Source organism: Sebastes fasciatus, chromosome 6 (genome assembly GCF_043250625.1).
Source record: "Sebastes fasciatus isolate fSebFas1 chromosome 6, fSebFas1.pri, whole genome shotgun sequence".
In the NCBI taxonomy this organism is placed as follows: domain Eukaryota; kingdom Metazoa; phylum Chordata; class Actinopteri; order Perciformes; family Sebastidae; genus Sebastes; species Sebastes fasciatus.
In genome coordinates, this window is record NC_133800.1 from 5,635,833 (window position 1) to 5,660,090 (window position 24,258).

A 24,258-nucleotide genomic window follows, 5' to 3' on the forward strand; every position below is an offset into this window, starting at 1 on the left:
CATTTGATACAGGTCGCAATGCAATTTGTAGTCGGTAATGGCCGCAGACAGAATGACACCATTACTCACTGACACCCGGAATAATAATGCAGGTCAAAGAGCAGTGCAGCGCTAAACTGACAGGCAGCCTGTGTCAGACGACAGAGTCCCATTCGAGGTGATTTATTAGATATCAGATCACACTCTTGTTCAGGCTCTTCATTCGTGTTCTTCGTAGCAGTAAATGGTTGTGTTTTGCTTAGGCAATAAAAACGGATAAAACACCTGGAGAGGTTATTGACGCGAGGCAGGCGCAGACAGCTTTGCAAGATGAGATGGTTTATCTCGATCTGTCACAGATAAATACATTTTTCTTATTTTAAATCGTTTTAACCCCTTAACGTGCAGTTTAGAAAAATAATCTTATTCTACACTGTCTGACAGCCTCATCTACTACTACCACTGAAGCTATATGATGTTTACACTGTGTGAAATATTCACACTAAGGCTGTCAATTGTGATTAATCCCATGATTGTTTATAGTTAATCACGATTAATCACAACATTTTTTATCTGTTCAAAATGTACCTTAAAGGGAGATTTGTCAAGTATTTAATACTCTTAACATGGGAGTGGGCAAATATGCTGCTTTATGCAAATATATGTATACATTTATTATTGGAAATCAATTAAAAAACACAAAACAATGACAAATATTGTCCAGAAACCCTCACAGGTATTGCATTTAGCATTAAAAAATATGCTCAAATCATAACATGGCAAACTCAAACCCAACAGGCAACAACAGCTGTCAGTGTGCTATTATGTCTGTGTAATATTTGTGTTTCTCCATATCGCCCAGCCCTGAAAATGACATTACCTTTGCTCAGTGTTATACAGTATGTCCCACGTCATACACAATCACGTATAATCACAACAACAGAGGACACAAAACAATCTGTAACTCTTTCAGACATCTACAAGGTGTCAACACACTCAGAGCCTCCTCACATACGGCTGCCAAGTATGAAGGACTCCAAGTTCTCGCAAAATACCAAACCAAACCACGTATGATGACAATCATACATTTCTTCGTATTTAATAAAACGTTTTCACGACAATGAGTTTAACTTTGTATGTGAATACTTTAGGTATTACCATAAGATCAGTGTTAATGTAACTGTTTGATAGTTACAGTATCATGTATTTAGTCCACATTACCCACCCCCTCTCTATGTTGATTATATAATACTCTGAAAGGGAAATGAAAAGCAAATGCACCAAGCTGCTTTATTACACTGACACAGTTGGTACACAGAAACGTGTGTACTTTGATCACACGTTCTGTTTCTCTTTACTTCCTGATTGGTTGTAACTTTTATACTGGCTTGTCCTATAGCCGTCACTTTCGTTTTGATCCTCTCCTCTTTGGTCATCATAAAGGACCTCCTCCTCCTCCTTCTTGTAGCCTTGGCCTTTTGTATCCTCTGCATCCTACTCAATCACATTGTAATATTACGATACTCGAAGACTCCTGGACATATCTGAGGCCGTTATGAAGGCAGAGAGAGACTCAGGTTGTTACAGCAAATCTGTAACACGAAAAGTCCTGTAAACAGTCTCTCTGTCAACCAACTCATTAGCTAAAGCCCTGTGTCAACCGCAGGAACTAAGAACCTTTTGAGGAACTCATTGCTTTTTAACTGCAGGGACCAGAGTCTAAATTAAGTTCCAGGGACATTTTAAGGGGCCTTTTTTACCCCTAAGAAGGCCCTGGTCAGGGGGTAGTACTTTCTGAAAGTACCAGAACTTTTGGGGTGGAGTTTGCAGGGACGCCCGTCGCTGATTGGTGAAACACACACACAGCGCCGCTGCTTCATCTGGTGTAACGCTTCATTCATAAACAAGGAAGAACTCTAGTTTCAATTTAGGACCATTTTAGGACGAGGGGAGAATATTTTTCTTTGTTTGATCACTTTAAAAGTAAAGTTAGGCTCTGCTGTCGGCTTCTCGACTCATTTAAAAAGAAAAAGAGAGCGAAAAGAGAGAGACAGATCGCGAGGGCGAGTGGTAACGTTAGAAAAGACAGCGCGGCGGTGCTGTGAATGAGAGAAAGAAAAGTTATTTTCTGATTGTTTCACAGCTTTCACGTTCTAAAGCACAAATAAATAACCCTCAAACACTCAACAGATCATTTACTGTGGAGACAGACGCTCTTAGTTTAATTTTCCTCCGCTGCGTTTCATTCATTACATCCATAAGTAAATACTATGCAGCAGAAAATATTGTTGCTGTGTGTTTTTTCAGATGAAACAGGCGGGCACACTGAACTGCAAGCTGCAGAGTGTGTTTATCTGTTAGCTGTTGAGACCACCTCATTGGTTCACATCAAGAGCAAATAAGTAAAACTCACTAAACCCCTCTCGCTCCCTCTCCTCAGGCTAATTTTGGCTGCAAACAGAGATGAGTTCTACAACAGGCCGTCCAAAGCTGCAGACTTCTGGGGGAGCAACAGTGAGATCCTCAGCGGTAAGTCTGTACATGTGAGTCCAGCTCACCACTCACCATTTCACTAGCTCACAAATACACGTTTTAAAAATAGTAAAGTAGATGGCACTGAATTAATATCTTCTTTCTTGTTGTCTTCTTTAACAGTAGATGATAATAAATAACCATAAAGCAAGTTAGATCAGTTCGTTGTTTCTTGAAGTGCAGGCTTTGTCTCTGTTTGACATTTATTTAACCAGATAAGTCCCTAAAGGATAGAAGGCTCTTTTGCAAGGGAGAGAGTACCTGGCCAAAACGGTACAAAGTTGCAAACAAAACAATACAAAGTCAGACAACGGATAATACATTTAATTGATGAAGACGGATTTGTGTTAAATCTAGACAAATGGAATATGTGTCAGACATTAAAACTAGGGCTGTCAATCGTTTAAAATATTTAAGCACAATTAATCGCATGATTGTCCATAGTTAAATCGCAAATTAATCACATTTTTTATCTGTTCAAAATGTACTTTAAAGGGAGATTTTTCAAGTATTTAATACTTTCATCAACATGGGAGTGGGAAAATATGCGTGCTTTATGCAATGGTAAGTATATCATCCATTAACAACACAAAACAATGACAAATATTGTCCAGAAACCCTCACATGTACTTTATTTAGCAGAAAAAAATATGCTCAAATCATAACATGGCAAACTGCAGCCCAACAGGCAACAACAGCTGTCAGTGTGCTGACTTGACTATGACTTGCCCCAAACTGCATGTGATTATCATAAAGTGGGCATGTCTGTAAAGGGGAGACTCGTTGGTACCCATAGAACCCATTTTCATTCACATATCTTGAGGTCAGAGGTCAAGGGACCCCTTTGAAAATGGCAATGCCAGTTTTTCCTCGCCAAAATTTTGCGTGAGTTTGGAGCGTTATTTAGCCTCCTTCTCGACAAGCTAGTACGGCGTTGGTACCAGTGGATTCCTCAGGTTTTCTAGTTTGATGCCAGTATGTTCACTAGCTTTAAAACTGAGCCTGCTGCAACCTAAAAATCACAAGTTGCGTCAATGTGTTAAAGAAATTAGTGGCATTAAAACAAATTTGCGTTAACGCGTTATTATGGCGTTAACTTTGACAGCCCGATCTCGTTTGGCTCTGCGACTATGTGTTGGCTTTTTAGCCGTGTTTGACTACATTTTCATTCCAGGCTAAATGGGTTTCAATAATAAAGGAAAAATCTGTCTCCTCCACCTCAGAATCCAATTCTCCTCCACTCCGTCACGGAATATCCCCACCCGCAGTAAACTATATTTAATTGACTGATGTCCAATACACATTATAGCCAAGCAGAGGAAATCAATCATCCTTTTTTCTGCTGAAGGAGGAAACGCAGAGATAGCCCCGTTATTCATCAGTCTCCTTCTCCCCTCTGTAATAGAGGGGTCAGGACTCCAGTAGTGGGCCCTTAATTGATGGCTGCTTTTATGCGATGTGACAGGAATAAATGGCTCTGCCTTATCTGCGGGGCTTGTGGGGGTGCAGAGGCAGAGGCCCTGAAGGAGACATAGCATGACGAGAAGGGAAGTAAGCTATAGCTCCCAGTGGGATCAGGCTAGCTTTCCATCCACTCCCCGGGGAGTAAGACCGTTCGGCTCCCCCGGTCACTGTCCGTGTAAGTGGACCTGTCTTTATTGATCACCAGGAAGTGCAGGAGACATGCAGTCCACCTTTTCCATGTCATGCCAAGACGAGGAACGTGGAAAGAAAACGATAGATTTATTGATGGATTGAGTTTATTTAGCTAAAGCTACACATGAGGGTAGTGCAATCAAAAGACATATTAAAGGATATACTCCTTCTGTACTTACTCTAATTTGTGATTTTTTTTTTAATGACAGTCAATGGAGTACTTCATCATGTGTGTCTTAATGCAGGCTAGTTCAAGTTCACTATGTTGTCTTACTGCCTTTGTCAGCCTTTCACATTCAAAGGAAGGACAATATGCTGCAAAGCTTGCAGATTCATAGTTAGCCAAGAATGGCCCCTGTCGTCGTAAAACAAATGCTGTAAATGGAGAAAGAGATACCCTATGACATTAAGGTCTATGTTCAGTAATGATTTATTGTCAACAGGTCAATAATTTGCTAGTCTGAAACCATCTTTGGGAAAAATGTATGATGTCCTATCTGCTAACTTCGAGGAGCGAAAGAGCTTTATGACCTATACTGCAGCCAGCCACCAGGGGGCAATCCAGATGTTTTGGCTTCACTTTTGGGGAGCTGTCATGTCGTCCATCTTTATATACAGACTACGTTATAAGCCTGCCATTAGCCGCCTATTTCACACAGAATTTTCCTCCTCTTCCTCTATCTGCGTTACTGTTTTTGAAATCCCCATCGCTATGTGAAACAACAACAACAACCTCCGAGCTAGCAACCTACATGCCAGAAATGGCAAGTTTTTAACTCCTTGGCATACGCCTGTGACATTGACTTGACCAACGTACCGATCCGTTCCACTTCACACAAGCTCATCGGTTTGATAACGTTTTGCAAGTACAGCAGTTCAACTGTATGTGGTTTTTAACAACTCCAGTGAGCTCCTCCAGAACTAAAGTAATAGGCAGGCTTCACCTCTACGGTATCAATAATGAAATTATATTTGTCTTCTTTATCAGTAAAAGTCATATCATGTAGTCGGCGTACATCTTTTTTTATTTAAACAATATTTTTATTGAATTTTGCATATATTTCACACATATACTGTAAATAGACAACAATAATACAAAAATTAAACAGTGAAACATGTCATAGTTTTCGCAGAAATCAAAGGAAAAGAAACATTTCACATATTTTCACATATCTTACAACATAAGAAAAAACAACAAAGTAGAAACACTCAACAACACATAGCAATTTCAAAATGACTATGCACCTTGACGTCCAAGAAACTCCAATAAAGGTTTCCACACTTTTTGACATAGTCTTTTAACGTTTTATGTGGCATTTTCTTTGGTGGGGATTTAGCCACATTAGTGCCAGTGCTTGTGTGCAAATGTTTCACCAAAAGTTTGCAAAGGCACCGCTGCTGCATCCTGGGCTTAGCGCCGCCCAAGACGGTTGTGATTGGTTTAAAGAAATTCAAACAAGCCAGAGCGTCTTTTTTTTGTTGTTTTTTATTATTGGAAACTTTGTTTCTCATGCGTTGACTTCTATGCTTGCCTGTTGACCAATCTCACATATTTGCATGTTCAGCTGATCTGCTGTGTTTTACCTAAAACTGCTCTTGTTAGCCAACTGGAAGTCTATCAATTGAACACTCGTGTCTCGATTTCCTAGTTCCAAATTACATGGTTCTTTCCAGGAAACGGCATTGAAAAATATGCCAGTGAATGAATAATGTGTTACTCTGAAGGGAGACTTAACCTGTGTTGAACATAGGCTTTTTAAACCATTGTGTAAAATCTGCAGAAACATGGGAAATGACTTTACTAAATGGATACTAAAAGGGTATTGAATGTTGTGGGAACACACTGTTAATAATCCCACACAATGAAGTAAGGATTTTTGGTCATTTGACATATTGGGATAGTTGTTACTTATAACTTCTAATGGTTTATTGAACAGTGTACAGTATATTTTACCTACAATATAAAGTCTGATGAACAACGGAGCTCTGTTTAATAAACATTCTCCTACTTGTGTGTTAACCAGGCCTGGACCTGGAATGTGGTAAGGAGGGAGGATCATGGCTGGGGATCAGCAAGCGAGGCAAGCTGGCTGTAATCACCAACTACATGGAAGGACGCCCCAACCCCGACGCACAAGGAAGAGGTGAGCCAGCCATCAAGTCAACGGCTCTAATACATTTTAAGCCTACTCATGCAATTTCTTTAATAAGTTGGTACTGTATATTTAATTATCATCCACCATCTAAAGCACAACATTGCATTTCTGGCTACATTTTGAAGGGTCTGGCGAAATCATTTGTGCTGCAAGATTCACATATCTGTATTTTTTATTATTTATATGGCTATATTTTATATGTATTTATTATTAACAACTAGGCTGGTTTTTGAGTGCATAATTTACGAACCATTTCTTTTTTACCTTTGCCGCTCTGCAGGATTTCTAGTGTCTAACTACCTTACGGACAAGGATCTGGACAGCTACTCTTACCTAAAGAAGGTGTCGACAGACGGCCACCTGTACAACGGCTTCAACCTCCTCACAGCGGAGTTCAAGTGAGTGAAAGGTGTGGTGAAATCCATCTGAGTGTATACTCCATCAGCTGATAAAGCTGAGTCAAAGATGTGTTAACATCATGAGAATCTTAACACTGACATTTGGTTGCAAATCACACATTTGTCTTCCGGTAACAAGTTGAAATTTATTCCAGAGTTAGGAAAAATACATAATTTGGCCACCTAGGGCTGTCTGAGGATGTTCAAACAAGTTCTTTTTTGCACTGTGTGGGTGTCATTGGCAAATTCGTACACACTAAAGGATTCCAACTTTTTTTTTAGAAACTTGTTGAGAATGGGCTGTGTCTCTGAGTTCTGGCCTTACCTTGGAATGAAACCGCAAAGGCAGCGTCTTCATCTCTGGAGTGCTAAACAGGCAGAACTGGAAAAAAAAAAAAGCTCAGCTGCTGAGCTGGGAAACAGCCAGCATTAAAATTCTAAAGGAACACCTGTTCATATTTCAGTGTTTCAGACAAAGAAAATCTAGACAGCATTAAATATAATGAGGGTTTTTTTTCTTTCTTTTTTTCCCCTCGTCTGTTTCACCAGCCTGACTTGACTGAATTTGGTGATCTGGTAAAGGCAGAAAAATCAAAGTGGGATCAGTGCACACTATGATCGTTGTCAAGGTGGGGGCCCCTGTAGACAATTGGCATGGAAACGGGTCTCAGATTCTGCCAGCAAGAGGTTGGAGGTTCAGCTCCAACACACGCCCCTACAAACTGTATCCCTGGAGGGGGAGAAAAAAACATCAGAGTTTCTACAGTGAAGTTTGGTGTCATGATCCGTGTATCCTGGTAACATGGCCTCAAGGAGGATCTCCTCTCGAGGGATTTTCTTATGCTTGTACAGCCCTTGCTCCACATTTGTTAGCCAATGCTAAAAAATATTTAGGTTAGAGAGATACATTGGTTTTCTGCTGTATTAGGCCCATAATATCATTTTTAAAAACGATGTCGGCTAATCGTTGCTGCCTACCTCGATTATGATGGATACGATTCACTTATTGAACATTGCGTTTTTGGTTTTTGAAAGGCCAAATAAAAGACCACCCTCCAAACACTTTAAATGTTCTTAAAATACAGCCCCATGCACACTTCTTCAACATTTGAAGAAATCCATAACTTGACAGACATGCCATTCCTAGTTATGGTTGATAAGCATTGATGGGACAATCACTGTTTTGGGGAGGGGTTTAGTGAACGGACAATTGAGTGAAACACAATCATTTCTTTACCTTGCACGGCAGCTGGATTCCCACGATATCACCAGTGGGCAACCTCCGGGTCTGAAAAGTGAAGCCAATGCAGAAGTGCCTTAAACTTGCATTCTTTCTAACAGCCAGCAGGGGGCGACTCCTCTGGTTGCAAAAAGAAGTCTGATTGTATAGAAGTCTACGAGAAAATTACTATTCACTTGATTTATTACCTCAGTAAACATTTTAAACATGAGTTTAAGTACTCAACCGCTAGTTTCAAGTCTTCTCCAATACAGCATGATGTTCATTTAGTATGGTCCCATTAAGAGTCAAATAGACCATAAAGCAGGGGATGCTTTAGGGCGTGGCTACCTTGTGATTGACAGGTTGCTACCATGGCGTTGTCCGGTCTTGGAGTTGTCCGCGTTTTTCGTCATAGAGCTTTAACCCTTTCACAGAGTGTTTTCAGTTCATGAAATTATAACCTTTCTGGTCGCCTTATTCAGCGTTCGGTTGTACTTAGCTCCACCCTCTCATGTCACTTGTCGTTGCACAAAAACAAGATAGCGACGGCCCAAATGCCGAACTTGAGGCTTCAAAACAGCAGTCCACAAGGCAATGGGTGACATCACGGTGACAACACCCACTTCTAATATACAGTCTGTGGATATCACATATCACACAAAAATCCATCTTGTCAGGCTTCAAGTAATGCGTTTGAGTCCGGCCAGCTAGATCACGGACCAATCGGCGTCCTGTGAGGAGCTACTGGCAGCTACAGGCGTGGCTTATGTGTGTGTGTGGCGCAGCGACACAGAGAGGCGACTGTTCGTTCTGAACAGCAGTGGCGGCTCCTGAAGAGGTTAGCGTAGATGCTGCAATAGCATCAGTTCTATCAGAACTGGAGAGTATTTCTTCTTTGAAAGAAGAGCTAAGAACGGCACTGGAGGCTTTTCTCGATGTAAAAGATGGTTTCGCTCTTCTCCCCAATGGCTGCGGCATGAGTTCGATTGACCGATGGCTCATCCAGTCACCTGCCAAGCATTTTTTTGAAAGTGCCTGCCCTTTTCTAAACAGTTAAATGACTTCTTCTCAGATGGTTGTGTGTAAACAAACCATCAGGTTAATCATTTCTTGGATTCCAAAGAAACTTGCAAGTTTTAAATGATAATTTGTAGTCTTCCCTGGTCCCAAGTATTTAATATCAGCTATTTGCAGCCTCAGTCCAGGATTATCAGTATTATTTCAGCCTTTGAAACCCCCTTTTTTTCCTCTTTTCACATAGGACTAAACAGCAGCTAGATGACTTGGCTGTTGTTTCTTTGATAGGCTGCAGCCATCAAGATATGCAAATGTCCTTGTTAAGACCGGGAGCTGTAGTTGTGCCTGCGCTGCCCCAGTGGCATTCCTCTTAAATGAAAGAATAAGGTGCCACCCCACGCTCATGAGACACATAGCAAAGCGAAAGACGCCGCGTGTTTGTGTTGTGATAATGTCTTCCGTTCAGACTGGGGCTGTCATCAGGGGCTGAAATCACTCAACAGAGCCTCGTGCTGTGATAGAACTGTGTATGTTCCTCTCCTCAAATACCCATCTGATGGGAGCTGCGTTCACTGCAGATAGAGCTGACACACAGCGACAGAAAGCAAGCCTACATCTTTTTAATAAACACCATCATTACCAGCCTATTTGTTTCCCACTGTAGTGTGCCTGGCAGCTCAGAGGAAATAAGGCGTCTAGTTTCTTTCCGAATCAATAGCTACATCTGGTGGATGGAGAGCAGCACTATATTACAATTAGAGGATTCCTCATTCATCTGTAACCAGCAACATGATTTATGATGGGGCGGCAGTGATGTGCCCACCGTATTTAAACATTGTCTGCTTTCACTTGGTTTTTGAGAGCGTGTGATCAGTCACCTTCATTGAGATGCAATGAGGAGGAAGGGAATACACTTAATACACAACCCAGAGGCATTCAGATATTTCAGTCTGGCCATGATTTATGTATTGCTCCTTTTTTAATTGTGATGCTTGTTAAGCCAATACGGCCTTGATTAATAATCTATAACCATGTTGGTTATAGCATGTTTGGTCGGTGGCAGCAGTGCATTTCCAAGAACATTGTACTGAGCCTTCCCGCTGTGGAGCTAATACCCTATATATTTCAATTTTTATCTCTTGATATACTCTGCTTGATGCTCTCCATGCTCCATATCAAACATTTCATCTGACTTTTCGATACGTTTGGTTTTTGATCATCCCATTTCATGTCTTCAAAGTCGATGCTCAGATATTATCCGTTTTAATGAATAGCTCTTCTGATGTTTGCCTGCAACGAAATGCCTCACTTAAAGGGGAACACCACCTAAATTAAGAATTCCAGTATGTTATTTCCATGGCCTAGGAAAGTTCAATCAATATTTGTGAACATGAGCTCCTCTCTCTCAAAGCCAGAAACCAGAGAAGTAAGTCTCAAACTTGTGATGTCATCGGGTATAAAGTCTGGAGCTGCTCCATAGACGATGAATGGGAGACCCACAGAATGTTTGTTTTCTTTTTTTGTATACCCAGATGAGCTTTATTCTGTTGTGAAACAGAAAATGTACCCATATACTCAGAATATTCCCCTGGTTGCTCTCAATGTCATCTGTAACATCTCTCCCAATTAATTGTCTACGGAGCAGCTCCACACTTTATACCCTATGACATCACAAGTTTGAGTTTTGGCACTCTAGTTTTTGGATTTGGGAGACAGTTGTTCATGTATACTAATATTTTTTGGACCGTCTTATACCATTGGAATAATATGTATGAATTTCGAAAATGGGCGTAGTTCCCCTTTAATGCCCTTTCAGTCAGGCAGAGTGTGGGCTGCTTTATTAAAGATACTTTATAAAGTGGTTCAATCTTGTGGCCTAAAACCGTGTGTTGCAATTCTTGGCAGAAACTTGTTTGAGCTGAACAAGACAAACAGCGGAGCATCAGATACGCATATTCCAGAGTATCGGGGGTGGATGAACTCTCCACATTTTAAAAAGGAACAGCTTTGAGAATTTGTTTTTCCAAGTGCTATTAAGAGTACCTATTGGGAAATCATAGTCCCTTTGAGTAGAGTAGAACATGGTTTTGTACTGAATAGAATTAACAGTAGATGCTCAAGCAAGTAGCTCAAATATAGCCTGCATTGTTCATTGAGTGAATCCAGATGTCCAAAAAGAATTGCCTCAAAATTCAAAATAATATTGATTTTGGCTTTACGTTTGTTAGCATTGGGTCCTATTTTACATCAGGAGGAGATCTGAATGCCACTACATTTTCATGCATTTATCTTTCCATGAAATTCTGTCTGATCCTATGCAGGCTTTCCTTTATTGGCTAACTTTTCTAGGTCAGGTATGATAAGATTTAATTTCCAAAGTCATATGAGAATATTATGGTATTCTATTTATCAAGTCAGCGGTCACCTTGAGGTCACATGCAGTAGCTGATGTTGAAACCGCATGGATAGGTCAGTGTTATTTACAACAATTAGATCGACTTTATCATTTTTACTATGCATCTCAACATAACAAGACAGACAGTCTACAGTTTTACTTACGTAAAACCACGAATGTCAATCTTGTGACTGAAACCCGGTACTAAACGTGCCCCGGGGCAAATTTTTTCAAGACCGTAGTAGCAATAAGCTCAGACGTTAACGTTTCTGCTATTGGTATTGGAAAAATTAAGAGTATTGATTTCCTATTTATTTAGGCTACATAAAATGTTATCTTTGATCTCACAAACTCTGTTTCTAATTTGTAAAAAGATTAAAACATCACACGTCAATGATGCATTTTCCAATCCAGAGGAGAGATCTCTCTTTCAGCCTGGCGTCTGTGTACGTCTCTCTCCCACACACAGACAGACACCGAGACTGGAGACCCTGCTCTTAGTGACAACGGCGTAGAGAACAAAACTGTCCTAAGTGTGGTTACACTTCAGTCGAGTTGATGCAGACAAGTCTTTTGCTTGTAAGGGCTGAAACACGAGCAATCTGTCAAAACATCTAGCCAAAGTGCATCAGATACAGGTGGAGAAATGCACCGAAATGCACGCAGAGCATCCTCTGGACACTCAACTTTTTTTTGTTTAAGTTACAGCTGCAATAAACCAACCCACTCCTCCCTCTACTACCGCTGGTCCAAGCCAAAGACGAGCCCAAAGCCCCTCCACGATTGAAGCTGTAGTGGGAGTATGACTGAGGAGAGGGTGAAAGAGTAGTAGTACCGTTAAAATCTTAACAATACCCATCCCTCCTTGTGATGGTGCTAAAGGAAAAGTCGGGGAATCTCCAAAGTCATTATGATTCATCCTCTAGGCACTATGGATATCTGAACCAATTTTAAGGTAATCCATCCAGTAGTTTTTGAGATATTTCACTCGGTGGTGAAGCGATCAACAGACCAACATTGCCATCCATAGTGCCATGACCCTAGCGCGGCTCTTTGCCAAACAAGCAAAGTTTTTTTTACCCCTTTTTACATGCCTTTAATCTCTGCATATGTGTGATTGGATACGAGAATGCATGTTGTCGTTACCCAGGAGCCTCCGCCAACATGCCCATCTACATTCTGAACTGATAATGTCGAAAGCCCATCCAGGCATCTCCAGGCAACTACACCACAGCTGGCGATGGGGAAACGGCTCTGCAGCCTCAGTATAGAGGACTCTTCATTAGATGGTCTCCCAGCCAGCATACTGATTACTTCTCTTACTGAGATCTGAAAAAAAAGCCCGCTTTCCACGCTTCCCTCCTCGTTCTCTCTCTGCCCAGTGGTCTTGACCTCCTGCTGTTCCCTCATCTCAGCCCAAATCAACCCACAGCACACCTGATGGGACTTTCGATATCCTAGCCAGTATCAAATAGCAGAAATGGAGCTATCTCTCTGCAAATCCTCCGCCTGCTACCACCACGGCCAATTTGATGCATATCACGGGCAAAGTGTGTACATAAACACCACCGGGCCTTTCAGGTGTTGTTGAGTTCAGTGCCGAGCTCAAACTAGTATTTGAGACATCGTGTTTGCCCACAGCAGAACTGACAACAGGTTAAAAGCTTTACAGTTTCCCTTCAGGTTACAGTGCCATCTGGTTCCCACTGAGCAGCTACTGTGTACATGCATGTATGAGGGGTGACTGCTATCACCCGAGTCAACATTGGCCAGTGCTGCTGTGTTTATAGTAACCATAGGAACACAGGATGAGCAGTTGTTTATTCAGACTGTTCAGCTGGGTTTGGGTACAAGTTGGAAACAATATTAAGGTGTTTGGTTTGTTGTCAGAGAGATAGTGTAATGTCATTCACAGCTGCTTGGACACATATTGTCCTGCCTTTTAGTAAACGCTCTGCCCCAGGACATTTACACAAGACAGAGGAGTGCTTGTGCAAACAGTAGAGGATGACCTCTGCACAGGGACAACTGTTTGTAGACAAGCAGATTTGGCACTTACAGTATTATCGTTGCTCATGTCAGTATATATCATCATGTTATCCCCTCAGTCTTTGGTAGTTTTCATGCAATGAATTATAATAAACTGACTAATTAGAAGAGATGAGACGGTTTTAATTAGTGCAGTCCAGTCACCATCTACATGTTAAAATGCTAAATACAAGCATATTCATCGTCACGCCACACCGTCTCTTACAGTATTCTGTCTATGTAGTTGGGCTAACCTAATAGATACTGATCCCCACTGCATTACATTTGGTGGAGCAAAACGAGAAGCATTTCATTGTACCAAGCCTCAGTAAAGTCTAACTTTGATAAGCAAATAAACAAAATATACTAAAAGCTTTTTGTGCGTAATAATTCAAATCAAATAGATCATGTTTTTCATATGTATTTCTTCATATACTATGGTTATCTGCGTTGAAGCAATTTTCTCAAAGATCTGTTCAAAATGTTGGCTTAAAATCACCCCCATGTTCGAACAAACCGCAGCAAAAGTGCACTTTTGGATGCCCCTATGGTAGATAAAATATGATAAGGGTGCCCTTCCAGTGAAGAAAACGTGATGAAGTGCCCTCTAGGGTGCCCTTCCAGTGGAAAAAATAGGATGAAGCGCCCTCTTGGGTGCCCTTCCAGTGGAGAAACCACAATAAAGCGCCCTTTAGGGTGTCCTTCCAGTGGAGAGACTGCAATTAAGCGCCCTTTAGGGGGTCCTTCCAGTGGAGAAAACGGGATGAAGCGCCATTTAGGGTGTCCTTCCAATGGAGAAACCGCAATGAAGTGCCCTCTAGGGGGTCCTTCCAGTGGAGAAACCACAATGAAGCACCTTTTAGGGGGTCCTTCCAGTGGAGAAACCATAATAAAGCGCCCTTTAGGGTGCCCTTCCAGTGGAGAAAACACAATAAAGTGCCCTCAAGGGTTGCCTTAAAATTGAGAAAGCATGATGCAGTGCCATATACGCTACCCTACTTGCTAGAAATTTTTCTGCGCACTGGTGCCCCACCGTGTACAGCTGGTTCCCTTTTTATTATTTTTGCCCCTGCCCTTCAGACAGCTTGAGTCCGCCACTGCTACAGAGTATTTTCTCGATTAATCGGTCAGTTGTTTTGGCTCTAAAACATCAGAAAATAGTAGAAGAAAAATACGTCCAATGTGAAATCTTGAAATTGATTCTTTTGTCTGACCAACAGTTCAAAATCCAAAGATATTGAATGTACAGTGATATAAAGCAGAGAAAAGCAAAAGCCGAAACAATCAAAAGTAAATCAAAAGCTTTATTGCTTATCAAAGTAGTGGTCGGTTACTTTCCTGGCAATCAATTAATTGACTTATTGTGCCAGCTCTTAACATCAGATAAGAAATCATTGTTAATGGGTTTTATGGCAAACATGTTCTGCTCATGGTGATTAACGGTATAGACCAAAGGCCGACATGTAATTTGGCTTTTAAAACTGTCCAATAAAGTTTGTGGCAGAGCTGCGACGCCCAGCAGCATATTCTGTTCCTGTCTCGCCGTCTCTTTACTGGGAAACTTTCCAAGTTCGATGTTGAAGCAGTGTTGCGCCACATTTCAGATTGACTGATGCCACTGGTACGGCTGTCATAAAATTGACATAAAAAAAATCATTCCCCCGCTGGTTCAAAGGATTTGGTCATAATTTATTATTCACTCTCCTGTACCAGAGCCGTCACAGATGCCCTTGATGTCAGACAGATTTTTCCGACTGAATAAATTCCCTCTAACTGAGGACTCTGCAAAGAGATCTAACACTGTAACTAAATGGTTTTGTGGTAGTCAGAGTTGTTTGCAGCGCTAATTTGTATTTTGAAGCATTCATTTTGCCCAGTTGTTCCTTAAGGATAGATTTTAATGCTGCAGTTAACTACAGTGTTAGGTATTTTCCCCATTTGAATTGCCTCTACAAATGAAACAGGCTTCTTAATTCCTATTTTTCCAGGACTGCAAAGAAAATCGGAGGTGCGCTGTTCATATTCTCTTTCACCCTGAGCACTGATTTTACAGGATTCCCTCAGGAGTGCTTCTTTGAACATCATCTTTGCTGTAAACCAAAAGAAATCAAAGTTCCAGCGCACTCCAGGATACTAGGACAGACAATATTTTATTAACAGATTACATTAAAAACAAGAAGGAGCAAACTACACGTTCTGCATGTTGCTTCATCAAATTTGTTTTGTGCTTGCTTGCCATCAGGTGTGCCTTTTTAAATAATCAGGTGCTGACACTACAAAAAGTGAACAATAATAGGCAATAGCAAATATAATTCTACCATACAAAATTAGATATAAATATTCAGGCTGTTCTCGTACACCGTTCATAGCTATACCTATGGAAAGTACTGCACTTTAATTCATTATATAGCCCACGAAATCAATTTGTATGTAATCCACGTTATCCTGAACCAGGAAGTATAAAAAGCGACAAACGCCGCATTGGAGGAGGACAAGGTGGATGGGTTGGGTCAAAAAACACCAGATGAACACCCACGAGACCGCTGTTCGCACCCCGTGTGAAACCAGAAGTCAACGTTGATTTATTTGTCACGTAACCTCCGTTCTTAAGTTACGCCACTTCCGTATTTATTTTAACCCAAACCACGATCTTTTCCTAAACCTAACTTGGTAGTTTTGTTGCCTAAACCTAACCAAGTTGTTTCCTGTGAAGACGGAAGTTTATTTCGAAAAGACTATAGCGTAAATTGACACGTGCGTCATGTGTTGCTGGACTCGAGCAGGAAAATGCACGATAAATGAGGAATAACTTTTCGTACGATATCATATGAACCGTTGTATGAGGATACGTTGCAATATTACATTTCCATTTCCATAAGATAATGAGATACAGTTAATGTCAGAGTACAACAGAGGATGAGTAGATCCAGAATGCATTCATATCCATCAGATACCATAAATATCATAGAATAAGATACCAATCAAAAACTAGTAGAAAAAAAGTAGAAAGATTATATATATTTGAAGAAAGCGGGCACTATACAAAATCCATAATATAAAGTAGATGTAGATATATTTGCGTTTATTCAAGAGCATAAAAGCATTATGACTCTTGGCACGTAATTACACATGAACAAGTTTAATCATCACTAAATGCAGTCTGTAATTTTCCATCTTTCTGTGTCCCATGTAGAGCCAAACAAGACACTGTGTGTTACTATGGAAACAGAGGCAGCCCTGAACCCATCCATCTAAAACCAGGTCTGTGTTTTTACTATGGTTGCTGTAGAAACGAAACCGTCCTTTCCTCTCGCCCTATGGCCCTCCATTCATGTTAGCCTGACACCTCATTGTTGATATCGCTCTCAGATTGTCTGATTATCAGAGGACGTGCCACAAGGTCACCGACAGAGCTCACTAATGTATCTATTTGTCTGTGTTCCCCTCAGCAGGAATCTATGGCTTGAGTAATTCGCTGCTGGAAACTCCGTGGAGGAAACTGCTGCAAGGCAAACGCCACTTCACCAGCGTGGTCAGCGACCAGTCGCTGTCCTGCGATGGACTGGTGCAAGAGCTCCTTAAAGTCCTCAATAATGACGAACTGTGAGTGGTGAATGCCCACTTAAACATCCCCTAGCTGTCACACACCATAACAACACATTTCATTTATTTTAGTTTATGAATAATAGTATAATAATACTTTGCTTTTCTATTGTTTTAAAGGTGTTTGTATTGGATGTAAAGCAATCCTGTGGGTTAAATATGGATGAATTGCCATTGATATGTAGAGGTTATTTACATCTATGTTCACTAGTAATATGTGTAATAGTATATTGATGGTGATCATTGCAGGATTTTACCTGGTCAGGAGCCATATGTGGGGTAAAACGATTGATTCATCATGCACAGAGCTGGACAGAGTACCTGGAACTAGGGCTGGGCAATATATTGGTATTAAATCGACATCGTGATATGAGACTCTAGTCTTGTATCAGTGGATAAATGCAAATAATAGAACAACTAGTCTGGTAAGTTCAGAAAAATTACATCAGTTTACTGTCATACAGCCTTTAAAACCAAGAAAAGATATTTTTTGTCATATTTCTAAGACGATATCTTCTTAGATTTTGAATATCGAAACATCTGTCATAATGTGTCATAATGACAAATGCCAGTTCAACCGGTTTGCATAAAATCAAACAGGTGTAAGCTCATACACCGGACCAGCAAAACCAGCTATCGACCCAATTCTTATCCAAAAATATTGTGATGTTTGTTTTTCTCCATATTGCCCAGCCCTACCTGGAACATGCCAGACACTGTAGAGACTGGTGTCAGGACTCTGAATGAGCCGTTGTGAGGGAATTACAATTTTAGTTGCAATCATTGTCAGTTTCCTCTTGATAACACAGTGACTTTTGCATGACGCTATGTTACGCCAAAAGGGTAAAACAATTTAGGGAAATACATGAACTCACTTTCTTGCTGAGAGTTGGATGAGACGATCGATACCTCTCTCATGTCTGTATGGTAAGTACAAAGCTACCGTACCGCATAAAAAAATACAACTTTTATAGTTGTGTTTTTTCATCTTGTCGTCACCCTGAGGTTTTCATGCAACCAGCCAAGACTACGGGAAGTTATTGCACCCACCCAAGAAATACTCTGGCCCATTAAAATCTGTCTGATTGGTGGTGATTTTGATTTTGGTGTTGTGGTTTCCACTTGCACCCCGTTGCAAAGCTTTAGTCCCAACAGCCACGTATCACAACAAGAGAATGATAAATTAATTCATTTTCATAACTGATCAGAAACGATGGCCAATCCTGCTAAATTGAGACCCAGGTTGTAGAAATGAATTCCTTATTGAGCAACTGAAAGCACAGAGTTTCAAATATCAAGTTGTGCTTTTGTCGAAAGAAATACTGCAAGCAAATATTAGACTTGGCCTAAACATTCATTAGGAGCAGCCACTATGTCAACTCTCGAACCATATGGAGAAACTTGTAAAGTAGCGGTTGCTTATGTATAAAAGGCATCGAGATGATGATATTTTTTTTGCCTGAGATATTTTCATAAACAGATTTCAGTGAGCTGTGAGTTAAGAGAACGTTTGCAAACCAGCATGTTCATTTAAGGTTGAGACTGAAATTAAGGACAAGGGCAAAGCAGGTTGAGGAACCATTTGTGCAGGTGTTTATGTATATATACTGCATCAGTTGATCACTGACTTAAGTATACTGCATGGGGGATATGACAGAGAATATGCTAACTCTCTAAAGCTTCTCAAAGAGGTGTGCTGTGTGTTTGTTTGACAGGAACACACCTGATCCAGCTCAGGAGAGCCAGGGCAATGGTTACAGCAAGGACATGGTCCAGGCTCTGTCTGCAGTGTTTGTTCGCAGCCCTCGATACGGCACGAGGTCAGTGTCTTCAATCTCTCTCCCTTGTTTGTCTCCACCTGAGCTGACTGACAGGCCCGTGCTCGCCTGCAGCATCACAGAGAACACAAAACTCCCCCAGCGTTAATAATCAATCCTCCACAGCGGGGAAAGGGGATCGTCTGCACTGCGATGCCACGGTGGACTAGTGGACACAGAGACCGTTATGTGTCCTTTAGCAAGGCACTGCCTGCCACCGCCTGCTCAGTCTTAATACAAGTGTTTGTTAAATACCTCAAATGTGACTTTTAAAGGGGACATATCTAGGCTGCGGTCTAAAAGTAAAAAAATTACGTCCTATCATCTTTTCCTAACCACTTTTCCTTGACCTCGATGGTCATGAGGAAAGATGAGAAGGAGAATTCAGAAGGACTTAGGAAAAGACAACCGTGGTGTTAAGAGAATCCGACTGCACTTTCACTAGACTCCGTAATATTGATGCGACGGCGGCGGATGTTATTGACATGGGACTGTCGTGGTGAAACTACAATGTTCCCAAAAATGGTGTACAAAAGGCGCGTATTCGCCCTGTGCGTTTTTAAAAAGCTCTTTCAGTGACAGGCTGCTTCACCCGCGGTGTGTGTGAAAGATTGATACCACAGGTCCTTCCGCTGCTGCAACACTCTACATCAACATGTAATAGGATTATCTGACCTAACGTGGACAACTGGTGAAAAATATCACTTCATTACCAAGGTTGCAATTGAAATAAAAAAGGAATATATGATAAATATTGACTTAATTGAGTTATGGAGAAGGGGTAGGACCATGTGTAGGCTGTACTTCTTCCTACTCCTTTTTGGACTATTTGTTTTTTTGCTATATGTTTACTGTTGTTACATGTTACATAAATAAAACAACAACATAAACAAATATTAAAAATAAAGTCAAACAAAAAGGTTGTCACTGTCCACTCATATTTATCAGTATGAATCCCAATTAGTATATGACTCTATGAAAATAATATGCAAGATGGGCATATCGTTTGCTTTCATGAACGGCAGAATGGTGCGTCGCTTTAAATGCTGCAGCCGCAAGGAATTGTGTGGTGTTATTTACTCCTTTCCTTTGGTAAAGGATGGTCCAGTGTATCCTATCCTAAAGGAGATAATTAAGGAAGCATTGAAGCACCTTTCCTTATTATTTAGAGGATTCCAACGGCTCTTATCATCATGGCTCCTACTGAGATACTTCCGGGTCATTTCAATCAGTTGGGAACCTTCCGAAGCAAAAAAGACTTTTCGACCGCAGCGCCACATTTGCAAAAGTGCGCCATATTTTTCTCGCAAGCCAATTAGAGCAGACTGGGCTTTTTCGGGAGGGGGGTCTTAAAGAGACGGGCGCTAAAACGGAGCGTTTCAGACAGAGGGTGAATACAGGTATATTCAGACTGACACTATGAGAAAAACAATGTGTTTTGAACATTAAAGCATGTAAACATGTTCTAGTAGAAACCCAGAATACAAGAATGAATCTGAAAATGAGCATGATATGCCCCCTTTAAATGATCTTAGTCTTCAGTGTTACTCCTGCTAGTTGCCTGTATTCTTTGATTATTTTTTTATCTAACATTTTCATTTCATTTTAAATTGTCTTTGTTTGCTTGTGTCTCTGCCCGTTTAGGACCAATACAATCATCCTGATTGACGCAGAAGGTAATGTGACCTTCACAGAGCGCACCATGCTCAACTGCGACGCAAGCAATTGGAGCACCAGTTCTTTCCAGTTCAAACTGCAGGAGTGAAGACATGACAAAGGAAACCCACTCTGTGCCTTTCTGCATCTCCTTTCCTTCCATCTCCCCCTCTCCCCCCCTCAAGCTGCACCATAGCAGCTACGTGAACACAAAGACTCGTCTGCACTTTCTATTTCTTCAGCTAGTCGACACTAGCCGCCTCATTAACATCAGTGATATGTACTTCTCATTCTTGATTTAAGTTAAAAAGAAAAATAATGAAAGTATTTTGAAAATGTGTGCTAATTTAAAAAGATTGCCAAAGAACATTTATACGGAAAATATTTTACCTACATTTCACAAAACGGCAGGGTTGGGTTGCTTTAAAAAAATCAATACCATTTACAGATTGCTGCAAACCTGCTTTGAAATGCAATCAATACCGTCGCGCACAAGATATTTTAATGCAATCTTAATTTATTCTTTTTGGTGTCATGTTTTTACCCGTAAATACATGATATGGGGTGAATATACATTTTATGCACATTTTCCAGACTACAATTTAGAATACTTTTCTGTTTGGGAAATCATTGGGTCACCAGTATTTTTCTAGAGAATGTGTAATCTGATTTAAATTTACAGTACTTGTTATAGATTAGAGTTACCAACTACTTTTTAAAGGTTGGATTACTGTAACCCTGTTACAGGTAACGCATTAGTTATGCCCCAACCCTGCACAACAGTGGCCTCAGTGGTGGTTACAACAAAATAATGTTGAATACAAAACAGTTTCAGGCACTGGATCTCTGACCACTTCCATGGTAGAATAATGCATTTTACAGCTGCTTGACAATAAAAACAATTTATCAAAACACTCATACTTGGCTCAGTATATAATGTTTGTTGACACATGTGTAACCACACATGTTCATGCACCTGCCAGATGATTTCTGCATTTTAAAGAGGACCTACTCTGCTTATTTTCAGGTTCATACTTGTATTTTGGGTTTCTACTAGAACATGTTTGCATGTTTAAATGTTAAAAAAAGCTTTGTTTTTCTCATACCGGCTGTGCTGCAGCACCTCTTTTCACCCTCTGAAAAACTCTTTGGACTCCGCTCTAACTAGCTTTGTTTGAGGGCATGCCAAACTAGCCGCTAGGCAGTTATTATGCAAATATATTACTTGGTGACATCACCATGTTACAGAACAAAAGGCGGGACATCAAGCGAGGCGTTTTAGGCAGAGAGGACCTCTTTGGCGTGGACTTCAGGCTTTGTAACTTTGCAGACCTTTTTAAATGCACAAAAAACTATAACACACTAAAGGAAAGGGAAAAAGCACAATAGGTCTTTAATCTATATCAAAAAGACAGCTGGTTCTTCCTTTTAAGATATGTTCTTTACTTCTTCCTGTGTTTCATCCGTTTACCCACACACGTTACTCCTACAGGTGTTGGGATGCTAATTCAACAGGAAACATATTTACACCAACTAGCCTGAAGAAAGCTGTTAAGTGGTTTAGAAACTCAAACTGGAGAAGGCTTTGTGCAAATATGTAATATCTATTATCAATTCATAGTAGCCCTCAACACTTACTGGACTATGAGAGTTTTTGAAGAGGCATATTTCCACTATCTTTGTGTGTAGAGGGGTATTTCAATGAGGACTCACTTAACCAGTGGCCCCCTCAGTTAATATCAACTCTTCAGGAGCCCATAAAAGCAGAAGAACCCACACTTCATATGACTTGAATCCTTTTTTTCATGTGTCCTTTTCTACTGTCAGTTTTTGGAGCTTTCTTATAGCCATGTGGCTGTCCCAGGCAGTGTACAGCGGACTTTATTCCTACAAAAAGCTAATAGGCCTTTTTCATACATGGCATTTTGACACCATAACTAGGGCTGTCAATTGATTAAAATATTTAATCGTTCAGTTTTTATCTGTTCAAAATGTACCTTAAGGGGAGATTTGTCAAGTATTTAATACTCTTATTAACATGGGAGTGGGCAAATATGCTGCTTTATGCAAATGCATGAATATATGTATTATTGGAAATCAATTAACAACACAAAACAATGACAAATATTGTCCAGAAACCCTCACAGGTACTGCATTTAGCAGAAAAAAATATGCTCAAATCATAACATGGCAAACTGCAGCCCAACAGGCAACAACAGCTGTCAGTGTGTCAGTGTGCTGACTTGACTATGACTTGCCCCAAACTGCATGTGATTATCATAAAGTGGGCATGTCTGTAAAGGGGAGACTCGTGGGTATCATAGAACCCATTTTCATTCACATATCTTGAGGTCAGAGGTCAAGGGACCCCTTTGAAAATGGCCATGCCAGTTTTTCCTCAACAAAATATAGCATAAGTTTGAAGCATTATTTAACCTGACATTGACGGTACCAATGGATTCCTCAGATTTTCTAGTTTCATATGATTAGTGGCGTTAAAATAAATTTGCATTAACGTGTTAACTTTGACAGCCCTATTAGTAACACATGTTTTTCCTATCAACAGTCAAAATGTCTGCTGTGGTAAAGACCCATGCTACTCTAATGAACAAGACGAAATATACATGGCCAATATTCATTTAAAATTCAGGAAAAGATGAAAAATTGCTGCTCTTGCAATGAATTTGAGCTAAGTATGTTAATTTGAGATGCAACATAATTGATATAAGTGTGTTTGAAATCTCCCTACAAACTATCTTTATATAAAAAGATAAAATCATTTAAGAAACCATCACTATTCCTGTGTTTTTAGTGAGCAGAAATGAATTGAACTGAACAACACAGAGCTTAAGCTGCTGCGCATTGTCACTGATCTATTACTGTTAGTGAACAGTGACCCCAACTGGCAAGTTACGGTATTGCGATTCACATGATCCTCATGTCGGCTGCTTCTCAAGACTTTAATATATACTATATATTCAATACATTTATGTGACACTCTAAAATCTTAATCAACTCTTAACCTTCATAGACATTGGTGCTGACAGCACAAAAGAAAACCATGAAAACAAGACACTGTGAAATAGGCATTAACGTAACATAATATTGATTCATATAGTTTGACCGTTTGGTTGGTGTTCGCGATAGACAGCAGATGGACAGCTGACCTCAGCTCAGCTCTGACTGCTTGTTTTCCTCCGGTCTGTGAAATCTTGCAGATGCCGTTAGGAGCACCGGAGGACACAGAGGCACATGATTTTTTTCAGGTTACCTGTTTCATGTACTACTGTCAGGATATAGCGACGTTTTTTTTAAATTAACTTTTTTTAATCATATGTGCTTCAATCTCGCCTACTTCAGCTTTAATGGTGTTAGAATGAGTGGGATTTTTGTGCTACTTAAATCTTAAGTATACTTGCTATTATTCTCTTCATCCGAAAAGGCCTAGAAGCAATTCAATTTCAATAATGAGTGATTTTTGTTTCTCCCTGTCAGTAATTAATCAAAGACAGCAGATGACTCTAAAGGGCCTCTCTGTAAAGAGCTCCCAGAGGTCAGATGACCAAACACTATCCTATGGGTAGGCTATAGCGCTTCCAAGAAAATGATCAAATAACAGCATGACAAGACAGAATAGGATTTTAAAGGATAACATGATAGATCATGCTCACAAAATGATTGATCAACACCTCACTGCTATTATCTGCTCTACAAATCAACACATTAAGGTGAAAAATGCAAGCGTTCAAAATCCTTACTTTCCACGAAGACTCAACCATTTATAAAAAAGATTAGGGAA

At 40.4% G+C, this 24,258-nt stretch overlaps 1 protein-coding gene across 4 annotated transcripts in view; it reads left to right on the plus strand.

Moving 5' to 3' along the window:
• The window catches only part of tango2 (transport and golgi organization 2 homolog (Drosophila)), a 28,345-nt gene extending 6,968 nt beyond the window's left edge, over nt 1-21,377 (plus strand). For 2 of the 4 annotated variants that reach the window (XM_074637289.1, XM_074637290.1), the window contains exons 4-10: nt 2,420-2,508; nt 6,192-6,311; nt 6,604-6,721; nt 16,577-16,644; nt 16,836-16,986; nt 18,702-18,806; nt 20,448-21,377. In XM_074637289.1, the coding sequence (XP_074493390.1) occupies nt 2,420-2,508; nt 6,192-6,311; nt 6,604-6,721; nt 16,577-16,644; nt 16,836-16,986; nt 18,702-18,806; nt 20,448-20,568 (772 nt within the window). In that variant the 3' untranslated portion in view covers nt 20,569-21,377. Of the gene's footprint in view, nt 1-2,419; nt 2,509-6,191; nt 6,312-6,603; nt 6,722-16,576; nt 16,645-16,832; nt 16,987-18,701; nt 18,807-20,447 lie in introns of all 4 variants that reach the window. The other 2 variants (XM_074637287.1, XM_074637288.1) reach the window with 1 other exon arrangement.
• The last annotated feature ends 2,881 nt before the right edge of the window (nt 21,378-24,258 follow it).